Raw genomic sequence first — 11,424 nt, forward strand, 5'->3', positions numbered from 1 at the left:
AGGCCCCAGCCCAGACGAGGGAGCCTCCATCCTCACCGCCAGCCCTCCCTGCCCCCACGCCTAGCTTTCAAATCTCAGAATCAATAATCCGCACTCAGCCAGTTTATTAAAGGCAGGGGGCTTCATCAGGGGTCCAGAAGGGAGAAACTGGGAGCTGCCCCACCCTCCTCTCTCAGCTCCCCACTTCTCCAGCAATTCATCTACAGCCCAGCCCCAGGGCCTGACCCTAGGAGGAGGGGCTGGCGTCAGGCAGACTGCACTGCATAAATACTCGGAGGCCACAGCCTGAATCAGCAGCGTCAAGGGGGCAGGGAGACCCGAGACCGGGTTTGGGGCAGGAAGGAGGGCACCTCCCCCAGGGCTTGTCCTGAGCCCAAGGACCCACAAAGCTAGAGAGAGGGGGTCAGTGGGCTGCCCTGGGGTCTGAGGCTGCAGCCAGCCCTGTCCAGCGAGGCTGGCAGGTGGCTCCAGGTTGCCGGGGAGGAGCGGAGTGCCACCAGGCCAGGGTCCAGGTGCAGGGTGGGGTCAGGTGCTGTTGCCCTGCTCCTGCTCAAAGAGCAGCATGGCCAGCTGGGTGCGGGAGCCGAGGCCCTCGAGCATGCTCTGGCGGCAGCGGTGGAACAGGTCCTCGCTGAGCTGCGCGCTGCACGGCTGGGCCCGGTAGCGCTGCAGCAGCGCCGGCTCCACTGCCCGCAGCACGTGCAGGCTGGAGAAGCGCAGGAACAGCTCATACACGTCCATGCTCTCCAGCAGCTCCTCCTCCTGCTCCGAGGCTGCTGCCAGCCGCCCGCGGGCCGCCACGTAGTCGGAGTTGTAAAAACAGGCCTCGCTGGCTGCCTGGCGATCAAAGTGGCCCGTGTCTCGGCCCAGCTCCGGGGGCCCGGGGCCCTGTGGCGGGGCCACAGCCGGGTGGAAGGCCTGGAAGTGCATGGGAAAGAAGGCCTGCCAGCCAGAGATGGCGTGCATGCGGCAGCGGTTCAGAAAGTCAGGCGTGAGCACCGTGTCTGGCCCGGCCAGCAGGAACAGCGTGTCCAGCGGGTGCTTCTTGGAGAGCAGATCCATGAGGCGTAGTGGTGAGGGCGCGGCTGTCTGCACGCTAAGCCAGGGCACCCGGGCCCCAGGGAATCGCCGCTCCAGCTCTGCCACGTGGGCCTTGACGGGCGCGAAGACATCTGCATGGGCCGCCCTCTGGGCCTGTCGTGGCTCATACAGTAGCAGCAGGGTCAGAGCGGCTGCAGCATCCCCAGGTTCCAGTGCCGCGGTGGCAAAGGCCTCCAGGAAGCCCGAAGCCAGGTCACGCTCGGCCGCAGCCAGAGGCAGTAGCACAGTGAGACGTGAGGCCTCAGTGACATAGGGCACAGGCAAGATCTCCACGCGGCTCAGCGGTCGCAGCAGCTGCACCCGGCGGGTGAGGGGCCGCCGGCCGCCCTGGGGGGTCAGTGCTTCCAGCTGTAAGTCCAGCGTGTACTCCATTCCCCGGGCAGGGTCGAAGCGGCGGTAGCCGTTAACCAGCTGCTGCTTCTGGAGTTGCAAGGCTGGGCGGTAGCGGCGGTTGAGCTCCTCCAGGGCTGCCCCTAGAACGTCGGCCACGTCAGCTCGGTCAGCCCCACGCAGCGGGCAGCGGGGCGAACCGTCAGCACAGGAGAAAGCATGCTGCTCTGTGAAATAGTCCCAGCGCAGCACTTCAAAGCGGGAGGCAGGACGCGACGGCGCTGGAATGCCCACGGGCCAGGCGGCCGCCCGCTCCCCATCAGCGGCCAGACGACTGGTGTTCTGGATCTCCCACTGCGTTGGAGAAACAGACCATGAGTGAGGCAGAGACCCCGGGGTCCCGCACACAGCTGGGGGACTGAGCTGGCAGCAGGTGCTACTCAGGATGGTCCCCAGGGCCCCCACCTGTCCTTCTCCAGGTTGAGGCAGCCTAAGAGTTAAAGGAGGGAGGGTTCTGGAGGGGCTTCTCTGGAAAGGTAGAAACAAACAGGGACTGGGAAGCAGGTTTGTCCTGTGATCCTAGGGCTAAGTTTTATTTCCTTGGGATCTCTGAGACCTCTCAGCACCCCCTCCACCCCCAGCCCAGACAGTACCTGCAACTCCTGGATCTCCTGGTATGTGCGTTCCAGCTCAGCCCGAGCAAAGGCCTTGTGCAGCTGGTACATGTGCACAGGGTCACGCACAGGGTGGGCTGTCAGGGCGCTGCGGAAACGAGGGTCCCCCTCCTGCAAAGGCTCCCCTGGGCTCAGCTCCAGATAGCTATAGTGTACCCCCTGGGGAGAGGAAGGGAAGGGGTCCGTAATGGGAAAAAAGGTGGGACAGCCTCGCTCACCTCATAGTGTGTCTCATCTCCCCATCCTATGACCTGTTGTGGGCTTGGAGTCAGAAATCTGTGGGTTTAAGTCCACCTCAACCAGTTGTGAGCTTGTGTGACCTTGGGTAAGCCTCTGCTAGCTCATCTGTGAAATGGGCATGCATCCTATCTCAGAGCTGTCCAGAGGCTCAAATAAAATAATAATAGCCAAACACTGAAGACCTACTATGTGCAAGGCGCTCTTATTTTTTCTAATCCTTGTAATAACTCTGAGCAATACTGATTTCCATTGGTATGGATAAGGATACTGAAGGTCAGGAGATTCAGTAATTTACCCAAGGTCATAGGGATAGAAAATGACAGAAGTGGGAGGAAAACCCAGGCCTATTTCTCCAACCACCGCTTTGCCTCTCAGGGGGAAATGCACAAACTCAGAGAGGAGGTACCAGTGGGGCGGCTTATCTTCCCACCTCATGATCGCCAGTGCAGCCCACCCCAGTGGCATCAAGGATGCAGCGTCCCAGCCACTCATCTGGGCGCGCACTGACGATGTCGTTGCGGCAGCCTTCCAGGTGGGGGCGCAGCTGCTGCAGCAGTGTGCGCGACAGCAGCACCCCAAAGCCGCCATGGCAGTAGCGGCCTGGGGCGGGGTCTCCGCCAATGAAGTCCTGGGGTCGGCCCAGATAGAGGTGGGCAGCGGCTGCCAGGCTGAGGTGGCCAGCTAGACGCGCCAGTCCGTGCGCCTCCGTGTAGGTGGCATCAGACACTAGAAAGAACCAATCAAAGTCGTCGCCGTGCTGCTCCAGCAGGTGGCGCAGCGCCAGGTGCAGGTGCCCAATGGGCCGCTCCTCGCCCAGCGTCACCACGGCCATGCCCGGTGGTGCCCGGCGGCCCCGCGAGCCTGTCAGGAACACCACACGCTCTAGCCGGTGCCCCAGAGTGCGGTTCACGGCCACACCCAGCGTGGGCAACGTGGCCTGTGAGGTCAGCACCGCCACTAGCAGCCTCTGCCTGATGCCCAGCTCCGTGCTGATGTAGCGAGTCCTGGGGAGAAGATGGCACAAAGTTATCAAAAAGACAACAGGGCAGGCAGAAGGCAGCAGACACAGGCTCGGGCAGGCCATGTCCTCTCTGGGCCTGTTTCCTCACCTCGGAATAGGACAAGAACAACTCTTTCCTAGGGGTCACGAGGATCTAAGCTTTACCTACAGAGTGCTTCTGGGAGATGGCAATATCCATGCAGATATGCGAGATATACTGTGGGTCAGATTCCCTGTTCATGACTTAGCAGTGGTGTCCCTGAGCAAGTTATTGAATCTACCTGAGCCTCAGTACCCTCTTCTGCAAAGTGGGGTTGATCGTATCTATTTGAAGCACTTAGCCAAATGCTTGGCACATGGGTACTCTACACACCATGTATACACTTATGTCTACATAAATATGCCATTATACCACCCATACATCACACGAGTAAAAGAATATATGGCATAGAGATGTATTGGTGTGTTTGGGGGAGGGGCAAACTGGGGCTCAGGGGTTCCAGTAAGTTCCCTTCCATAAGGCAGAAGGTAAGTTGCAGAACTGCAATTTGAACTCAGCATTATTTAGGAGAAATGATTTCAACTCTTTGGCAGAGGCACTAACAGGATGAGTACATCACCCCTCCCCCTAAATCTCGCCGCGAGGTGTCCCACCCAGGAACAAGAGACACAGGTAAATCCTAGTTCTCTTTCCCTCTCTCTGTGCACCCACTCTATATACCAGTCATTTCTCTAAACACAACAGCCCAGCCAGGGAGCTAAGAGGATCTTTGGGGGACCATGGGGTCAAGCTGGTTTCTCACAGAGTCGGGTAAGTTCAGCCCAAGCCCGGACTGGGCCAGAGGAGGGCCTCAGATGGACTCCACAGCTCCCAGGGAAGCAGGGCCATCGGAAGTTATCGGGACCCAAAGACTTCCTGGCCAGTCAGCCCCTTCCTTCCGGAGCCTGACCCGGCCCCTGGCGGCCTCCCCGGCGCGCCGTCCCGGCCGGTGCCCAGGGGGTGGGGCTGGCGGGGCTGATCCCTACCTGACGGCCTTTTTGGCGGCCTGGCCCGGCTGTGCGGGGTGGTAGGGCAAGACACGCGGCTCCCAGTTCTCCCCGGCGCCTGCGCCGGCCCCGGGCCTCTCGCGCTCCGCTCCGGGCTGCACCGAGTTGGGCCGGCGCGCCGCGTTGGTGTTGCCGCGCGGCGGCAGCTCAGAATCTCCGGGTTGAGGCGGCCCTGGGCCGCACGGCTCCTCCACCCAGGTGACGCTGAGCAGGCTCAGGGTGAAGCCCAGGGAGATGCCCACAGCCACGGGCCCTGCGGGCCGCAGCACCGACAGCAGCAGCGATGCCCGCATGGCGCCCGGACCGCGGGCCCCGGCCCCGGAGCGGCCCCCGAGCAGCCCGAGAAGGCTCCGAGGGGGCGGGACCGGGGAGGGGGCGGATCCGGAGGGCCCGGGCCCAGAGGGCGGCCCGCTCCCTCCCCGCCGAGCAGAGCCCGCGGCCCGAGCCGACTCCCCTGCGCCGCGCTCCGACCCCCCTCCAGCCGCCGCCCGGTACCGCGCAGGGTCCCCGCGCCCGGCGCGCGAGCCTCCGCCGCGGCCGCCGCTGTCCGACGTGTCACTGCGAGGGCCCCGCCCCCGGGGTGGGGTTTCGGGCTCCTGCTACCGGAGAGGGAGGAGAAGGGGGAGGGGAAAGGGGAAGGACCCCCGGAAGTGCCCCCTCCTCGGTGCGCGAGAGCGAGACGCCGGGGCGGAGTCCCCTGCCTCCCCCCGGCGTGGTTGGTGCGTCCCGGGTGACGTCAGAAGCAGCCCGCCCCTGCCTGATGGTGCGCCCTGAGTGACGTCAGGAGCAGAGGCCGGAGCTGTCCATCAGCACCAAAGGCCGCGGGCGGGCTCAGGGCATGGGGCCGCGGCTCCGGGGCAGCCCGAGCCCCTGCGCCCGCTCCTTTCCCTTCCCCGGGGCCAGCCCGGGTCCCCGGACGCCGCGGGACTGGAGCGCCAGCCGGTGTTGGACGCGGAGCGGCGACGCTGCCGCGCGGAGACCGCTCCCTCCGGCCCAGGAGCCCCCTTCCTCGAACGGCGGACTTTCCCCGGACCCCAGTCAGCTGGGGCCTCCGGTGACCCGCCACCCCGGCCCCTCCGGCCCCTGCACAGCCTCTTTGGCTCAGAAGCTCGGGTCGCCTCCAGCCCAGGTAGATCTTGGACAATACCAGATTTAAGCCGCCCACAGAGGGATCCCCTGGCTGCCTTCTTCTCACCGGCAGCACACTGCCCTCATCTCCCCCAACCCAGGCCCCCTTTTAACTCCTTCCTCCTGGCCCCCTCTAGCCAGGCACTTTTGTCTCCCTTTGTCTTGTGGCCCCACTTCAGGGATGCTCCCAGAGCTGCCGGATGTGGGCACCACTCCTTTGTCCACCGTGTCCTTGCCTAGTTCCCCCACTCCCATTCTCGCCCCCATCCTGGTGGAGACCTAGGACTCCTCCTTGACCCCAACTTGCTGTCTGTCAGGCTGACCTGGGGGAGTGACTCCCTCTCGTCCCCAGCACTATGCCGGGCACTGCGGCGACGCTGCGGTTCCAGCTGCTGCCCCCCGAACCAGATGATGCCTTCTGGGGTGCACCCTGTGAACAGCCCCTGGAGCGCAGGTACCAGGCACTGCCGGCCCTCGTCTGCATCATGTGCTGTCTGTTTGGAGTCGTCTACTGCTTCTTCGGTGAGACCCCCATCTTATCCCTCACCTGAGCTCCCCTCTGTTTCCCCAAGTTACTTTTGCGAGACACCCCGAATCTTCTCCAGAACTTCACCGCTACCACCACCCCCATGGATAACTATTTTTCTTTTCCTTCTTTCTTTCATCACACTCATGTTCATAGATCATCTAGACTCTAGATCCTAGAGAACAGAGGTTTTTGAGTTAGGTTGGAATTTGAACCTGGCTCTGCACCTTACTGATTGTGATGCCTTGGGCACATTAACCTGCCTGAGCCTCAGTTTTCTCATCTAAACAATGGGAACAATGATATTTCTCTCACGTAGGGTTGTTGTAAGAATTAGGAGGCATTCAACAAATAATAGCTATTGTGGTGAAGATGTATTTGGGTCCCTGTGTGAGATAGGCACTGAAAACATTTAGCAGAGTGATTAAACATGATCTCCTCCCACAGGACATATTGTCTGATGGGGGAGAGACTTCTGGAACAGTCATACCTGTGATACATATTAGAGTGGGCTAGATGGAAGTCATACACATGGAGATTGCCTACAAGGCAGACTCCAGTAATAAGGGCTGCTGTGAACAATTGTACAGGATGGGTACTGCACAAAGGAGTTCAGTTGAATGGGCAAGTGGGGGCTGAAATCCACTTTCCAAACTCCAGGCCTTGGCAAAAGGCTGCTTTGCCTAGAAGAAGGCAGACCTTTTTCTCATTTGCACAAAGCTGCCAGATGAGCTAAAGGAGTGAGTGCCCAGTGATTCTACAGCAAGAGTTACAGAACTTCAGAGAGGGGAACAAACTATGGGCTGGGGACCCAAGGAAAGTGGATTATATGCAACTGGAAGAAGTGCAAAGGAAGCTTGGAGGTTTGGGTTCTAGGCCGGGCAGAGGTGGGGTGAGACGTGTTCTCTGCAGCCTCTTCACCTCCCCCTAGAATGGCTGGGTAGTAGGAGAGATGGGAGCCAGATGGCCCCTCCCCTTCCACCTCCACACTCTGGCTGAACAACTGCAGAGTGGGCAGGAGGAAGTGCCCCTCCAAGGGTTCAGGACACATTTTGGGTGTGGCCTCACCCCCTCCACTCTCCATACCCACTCCCTCTGCAGTTTCTCAGTGCAGCCTGACCCTCCCCCCGCCGGGGATTCTCTGCCACCCTACCCCTCTTGGGCGCCCCTCTCCCAGGCTCTTGAACTCAGAGCCCTTGCCCATGTCCTATGCCCCTTTCTGACCCCAAAACCTCCTGGACCCTGATTCTTCCCCTCATTCCTAGAACTGAATCTCCTCTTTCTGACCTTTCTTTTTGGCTCTCCTTGACCCCTTGACCCCCATCTCTGATTTCCATCTTCCCCACTGTTCAGGATCTACAAGTCTCTCACCCTTCCAGATACCCTTAATGGGCCTAATAGCCCATAACCTCCATTTTTCTGAAACTCCACAACCACTATTTCTCCCTATAATCCTCTTTGACTCCCTATGACCCCTTGTAAGCCCAGTGACCCCCAATCACCCCACAGTTATCTATTACCTTCTGTCCGACTGACTCCTTCTATTGCTCTTAACTCTCTGGTCCCTATGACTTCACTGTCTGATTGCTTCCTCCCCCCACTGTGATCTCAATGATCCCATTGCTCTGGCCTCAGTATTACCCTCTCTCCCTCAGAAACCCTTTAACACTCTCAATGATTCCACATCTGTCAATCCCTCTGACATGCAAAGACCTCATCTCCTGGGACCCCACCCCAATAACTCTGCTTCTCTGTTCTCCTTGCAACCTTCTAATGATGTCATATCTCTGGGACCCCTCAGAGCCTTCATCTTTCTGAACCTGTGTGGCCCTCATTTCTCAAGTTCCAACTTCCAAATGCCTCACAGCTCTGAACAATCGCTCCCCAAAGACTCCAGTGACTCTATTGCTGATCCCCTTGTGACCCCAGTGACCTAGCTCTGACCCCTATGATCCCAAAGACCCCAGTGACCCTATCACTGGTTCACTCTTGACTCCAATGATCTATCTCTGACTCCTCTGACCCTCAAAGTCCCCGTGCTTCTCTCAATGACTCCTCTTCCCAGTGACTCCCAATGTCCTATCTCTTGGACCTCCCTTGACCCCAGTGGTCCCATCACTGAGGCCCTCAGGACCCCCGTGGCCCCCAGTTCTCTGATCTTAGTGTCCCGCCTCTGGCTGCCCTGTGATTCCAGGTCCCTGACCCCTCTGACCTCCTGCCTCCAGCCTGGTGGCCCCTCACTAGCCCCTGTTCCCCTCCAGGTTACCGCTGCTTCAAGGCAGTGCTCTTCCTCACGGGGTTGCTGTTTGGCTCCGTGGTCATCTTCCTGCTGTGCTACCGAGAGCGGGTGCTGGAGACGCAGCTGAGTGCCGGGGCGAGTGCGGGCATCGCGCTTGGCATCGGACTGCTCTGCGGGCTGGTGGCCATGCTGGTGCGCAGCGTAGGCCTCTTCCTGGTGGGGCTGCTGCTCGGGCTGCTGCTCGCCGCTGCCGCCCTGCTGGGCTCCGCACCCTATTACCAGCCAGGCTCCGTGTGGGGCCCCCTGGGGCTGCTGCTGGGGGGCGGCCTGCTCTGTGCCCTGCTCACGCTGCGCTGGCCCCGCCCGCTTACCACCCTGGCCACCGCCGTGACTGGTGCTGCGCTCATCGCCACCGCCGCTGACTACTTTGCAGAGCTACTACTGCTGGGGCGCTACGCGGTGGAGCGACTGCGGGCCGCCCCAGTGCCCCCTCTCTGCTGGCGGAGCTGGGCCCTGCTGGCGCTGTGGCCCCTGCTCAGCCTGATGGGCGTCCTGGTGCAGTGGCGGGTGACAGCCGAGAGAGACTCCCACACAGAAGGTGAGAGGGCACAGGCCAGGGTGGGCATGAGAGAAATGGGTGGCCAGGGACGGGTGGGGGACTAAGTGACTGGGGAGGGGGGAAGAAGCTGTGCACACCAGCACCGGAAGGCCTCCACAGTGAGAGAGCTGACCTGCTCAGGGTCTGGGAAGATAGGGCCTCAGTGCCACCATTCCTTCCACAACAATTACGGAGCAGCAGCTCTGTGCCAAGCCCAGTCCAGGCACCTCAGCAGAGACAAAACAGAAAGGTCCTTGCCCTCATGGGTTACATTCAGGTCAGGGGAGACAGACAACAGACATGCAGACAAGCCAGATAATTCCGGTTGTGCAGAATGATATGAAAGAGATATGCAGGGTAATATGGAATAGAGACACGGTGGCCAAGGAAGGCCACTTGGAAGAGGTGACATTGAAGCAGAGACCTGAAGGACAGGGGCCAGCCATGCAAGGTGCTAGAGAAGAGGAGCAGCAGGGGTGAGGGCCCAAGAAGGAGTGAGCTTGGCTCATTGAGGACGTGGCTGGAGTGTGGTGGGTGAGGGATGCCAACTGTGTGGCCTGGGGGCCATGAGGACTGGGTTTTATTAGCAGGGCAATGAGATGCCATTGGAGACAAAAGCAGGGGAGGATATAACCTAACTCAGCCTTTGGGATGCTCACCCTGGCTGCTGAATGTAGAAAGCACTCGGGAAGGCAAGCGTAGAAGGGAGCCCAGTGAGGGGGCAGCTGTGGTTGTCTAGGTGAGAGGTGACGATGGTTGGTCTCCGTGATTCACCTATGGCTCAGGATTGGAAAAGGGGTAACAGCAGTGGAGGGGGGACCTGGAAGTCCAGGAATCTTTCGTAAAGGCCTTGGGGAGAAAAGAACAACTGCATTCCCATCTGGGAGGTGGGAGACCGGGAAGGAAGAGGGTGTGGGTTACGGACTAGGGGAAGCTGAAAGCCTGGAGCGCCAGAGGGGGAGGGCCGGGGGCTGGGGAAGATGAGGCACCCTTCTCTGCCCATCCCCTCTCAGTGGTCATCAGCCGGCAGCGACGACGAGTGCAGCTGATGCGGATTCGCCAGCAGGAAGAGCGCAAGGAGAAGCGGCGGAAGAAGAGACCCCCACGGGCCCCCCCCAGAGGCCCCCGAGCTCCTCCAAGGCCCGGGCCCCCTGACCCTGCTTATCGGCGCAGGCCAGTGCCCATCAAACGCTTCAATGGAGATGTCCTCTCCCCGGTCAGCACCCCAAGCCCCTCCAGCCCGAAGAGGGGAGAAGGGAGTGTTGTGGACTCTGTCCCAGCAGGATAGGGCCCTGAACAGTAGCGTCACTGTCGCAAAGCCCTAGCATGTCTCTACCCCTGGGGACCCCTGCTCCAGGACCCCAATGGGTCCAGCTCTGGGGTCAGGGGAAAGGTGTCCTGAGGATGAGTTTTAATGAGGTATGGGTGGGGCAGGGTCCCAGGGCTGTGCACCATGCGGGTGGTGAGGTTCTGGGGCTGCAGGGACAGGATGAGGTGGCTCTCGGGGCAGGGGTCTGTGGTGGCTTTCTCACACTGGCCTTACTCTCCCACAGAGCTACATCCAGAGCTTCCGGGACCGGCAGACGGGGAGCTCCCTGAGCTCCTTCATGGCCTCGCCCACAGATGCGGACTATGAGTATGGGTCCCAGGGGCCACTGACGGCCTGCTCGGGGCCCCCTGTGCGGGTGTAGCAGGATGGCTGCTCCTGCCCACCTAGACTCTGTGGTCACCAGCTCTGCCGGCTTGGGGAGGCCTGCTGGGCCACTGCCCAGCCCGCCTGACCCTGAGCCTTTGGCTGTCCCTCTGCCCAGCTGGAGAGGGCTGGCCTAGCACTAGAGAGGAGGACCTGTCTCAGGCTGGGCCTGGCCCGAGGGGAAAGCCCCCTCCCACACTCCCGAGGGGCTCCTGAGGGACTCGGGGTGTGAGCCCCATTGGGGTGTGCTCAGGGTTATGAGTGTGTCACCTGTGTTTGTGTGTGTGTGTGTGTGTGTGTGTGGAGGGGTGGGCTTGGACAGGACACTGGGACCTTTGCCTTAGATTTCTGATGGGTAGGGCTTCTCCAAGGTGGGCCCCCTCCTCTCCCACTGCTGGGGCCCCGTGGCCACCCTTCTGCATGTCTAAGAGGAGGAGCCTGCCTTCCTCCCCCATCGCCCCGCCTCTCAACCAGACTCATCTAAGGCTGCTTGTCTTTGTCCACCAGGCAAATTGCAGCACCCCCACCCTGGTCCCCTGTCCTCTGCAAAGCCACCAGCCTGAGGGCAGTGGCAGGGGATGGGTGTAGGGGGGTGCTGCGCTGGGCTGGGCTGGGGAAGGGTGCTGGGGGGGAGGGGGCTTAAATGCACGGTGCATGTCTGGTGTCTGTCCTGCCACCTGGACACCTCATGCTTGTGTCTCCCCCCACCCCACCCCACCCCACCCTGTTTTACATCTTTTATAAATGTGCCAAACTGTGTGGGTTCTGCCAGGAGTGGTGGTCTTTGGTGGCTGGCACCTCCAGGGTCCAAGCTGGAAGCACTGCACCCCTTGTCCCCTGTGTCACTC

General features: G+C 60.8%; 2 protein-coding genes across 3 annotated transcripts; one reads left to right on the plus strand and one right to left on the minus strand.

The window, feature by feature from the left end:
- Positions 1-87: 87 nt before the first annotated feature.
- CHPF (chondroitin polymerizing factor) lies at positions 88-4,961 on the minus strand. Its single transcript, XM_070619942.1, has 4 exons — positions 4,372-4,961; positions 2,776-3,349; positions 2,085-2,264; positions 88-1,785 (listed from the first exon to the last, which is right to left on the minus strand). The coding sequence occupies exons 1-4, from the start codon at positions 4,683-4,685 to the stop codon at positions 526-528; spliced, it is 2,328 nt and encodes a 775-aa protein (XP_070476043.1). The 5' UTR covers positions 4,686-4,961; the 3' UTR covers positions 88-525.
- Positions 4,962-5,055: 94 nt separating this feature from the next.
- Positions 5,056-11,335, plus strand: TMEM198 (transmembrane protein 198). Of its 2 annotated transcripts, none has more exons than XM_008507537.2 (5): positions 5,056-5,521; positions 5,838-6,042; positions 8,308-8,883; positions 9,897-10,099; positions 10,437-11,335. In XM_008507537.2, exons 2-5 carry the CDS (start codon positions 5,877-5,879, stop codon positions 10,572-10,574), a joined length of 1,083 nt encoding a protein of 360 aa, XP_008505759.1. In that variant the 5' UTR covers positions 5,056-5,521; positions 5,838-5,876; the 3' UTR covers positions 10,575-11,335. The 2 variants fall into 2 exon arrangements, with proteins under 2 accessions (XP_008505759.1, XP_008505760.1); XM_008507538.2 differs by having other exon boundaries at positions 5,111-5,521; positions 5,873-6,042.
- The last annotated feature ends 89 nt before the right edge of the window (positions 11,336-11,424 follow it).

The sequence above is a fragment of the Equus przewalskii genome, chromosome 5 (genome assembly GCF_037783145.1).
Source record: "Equus przewalskii isolate Varuska chromosome 5, EquPr2, whole genome shotgun sequence".
Taxonomy (NCBI): Eukaryota; Metazoa; Chordata; class Mammalia; order Perissodactyla; family Equidae; genus Equus; species Equus przewalskii.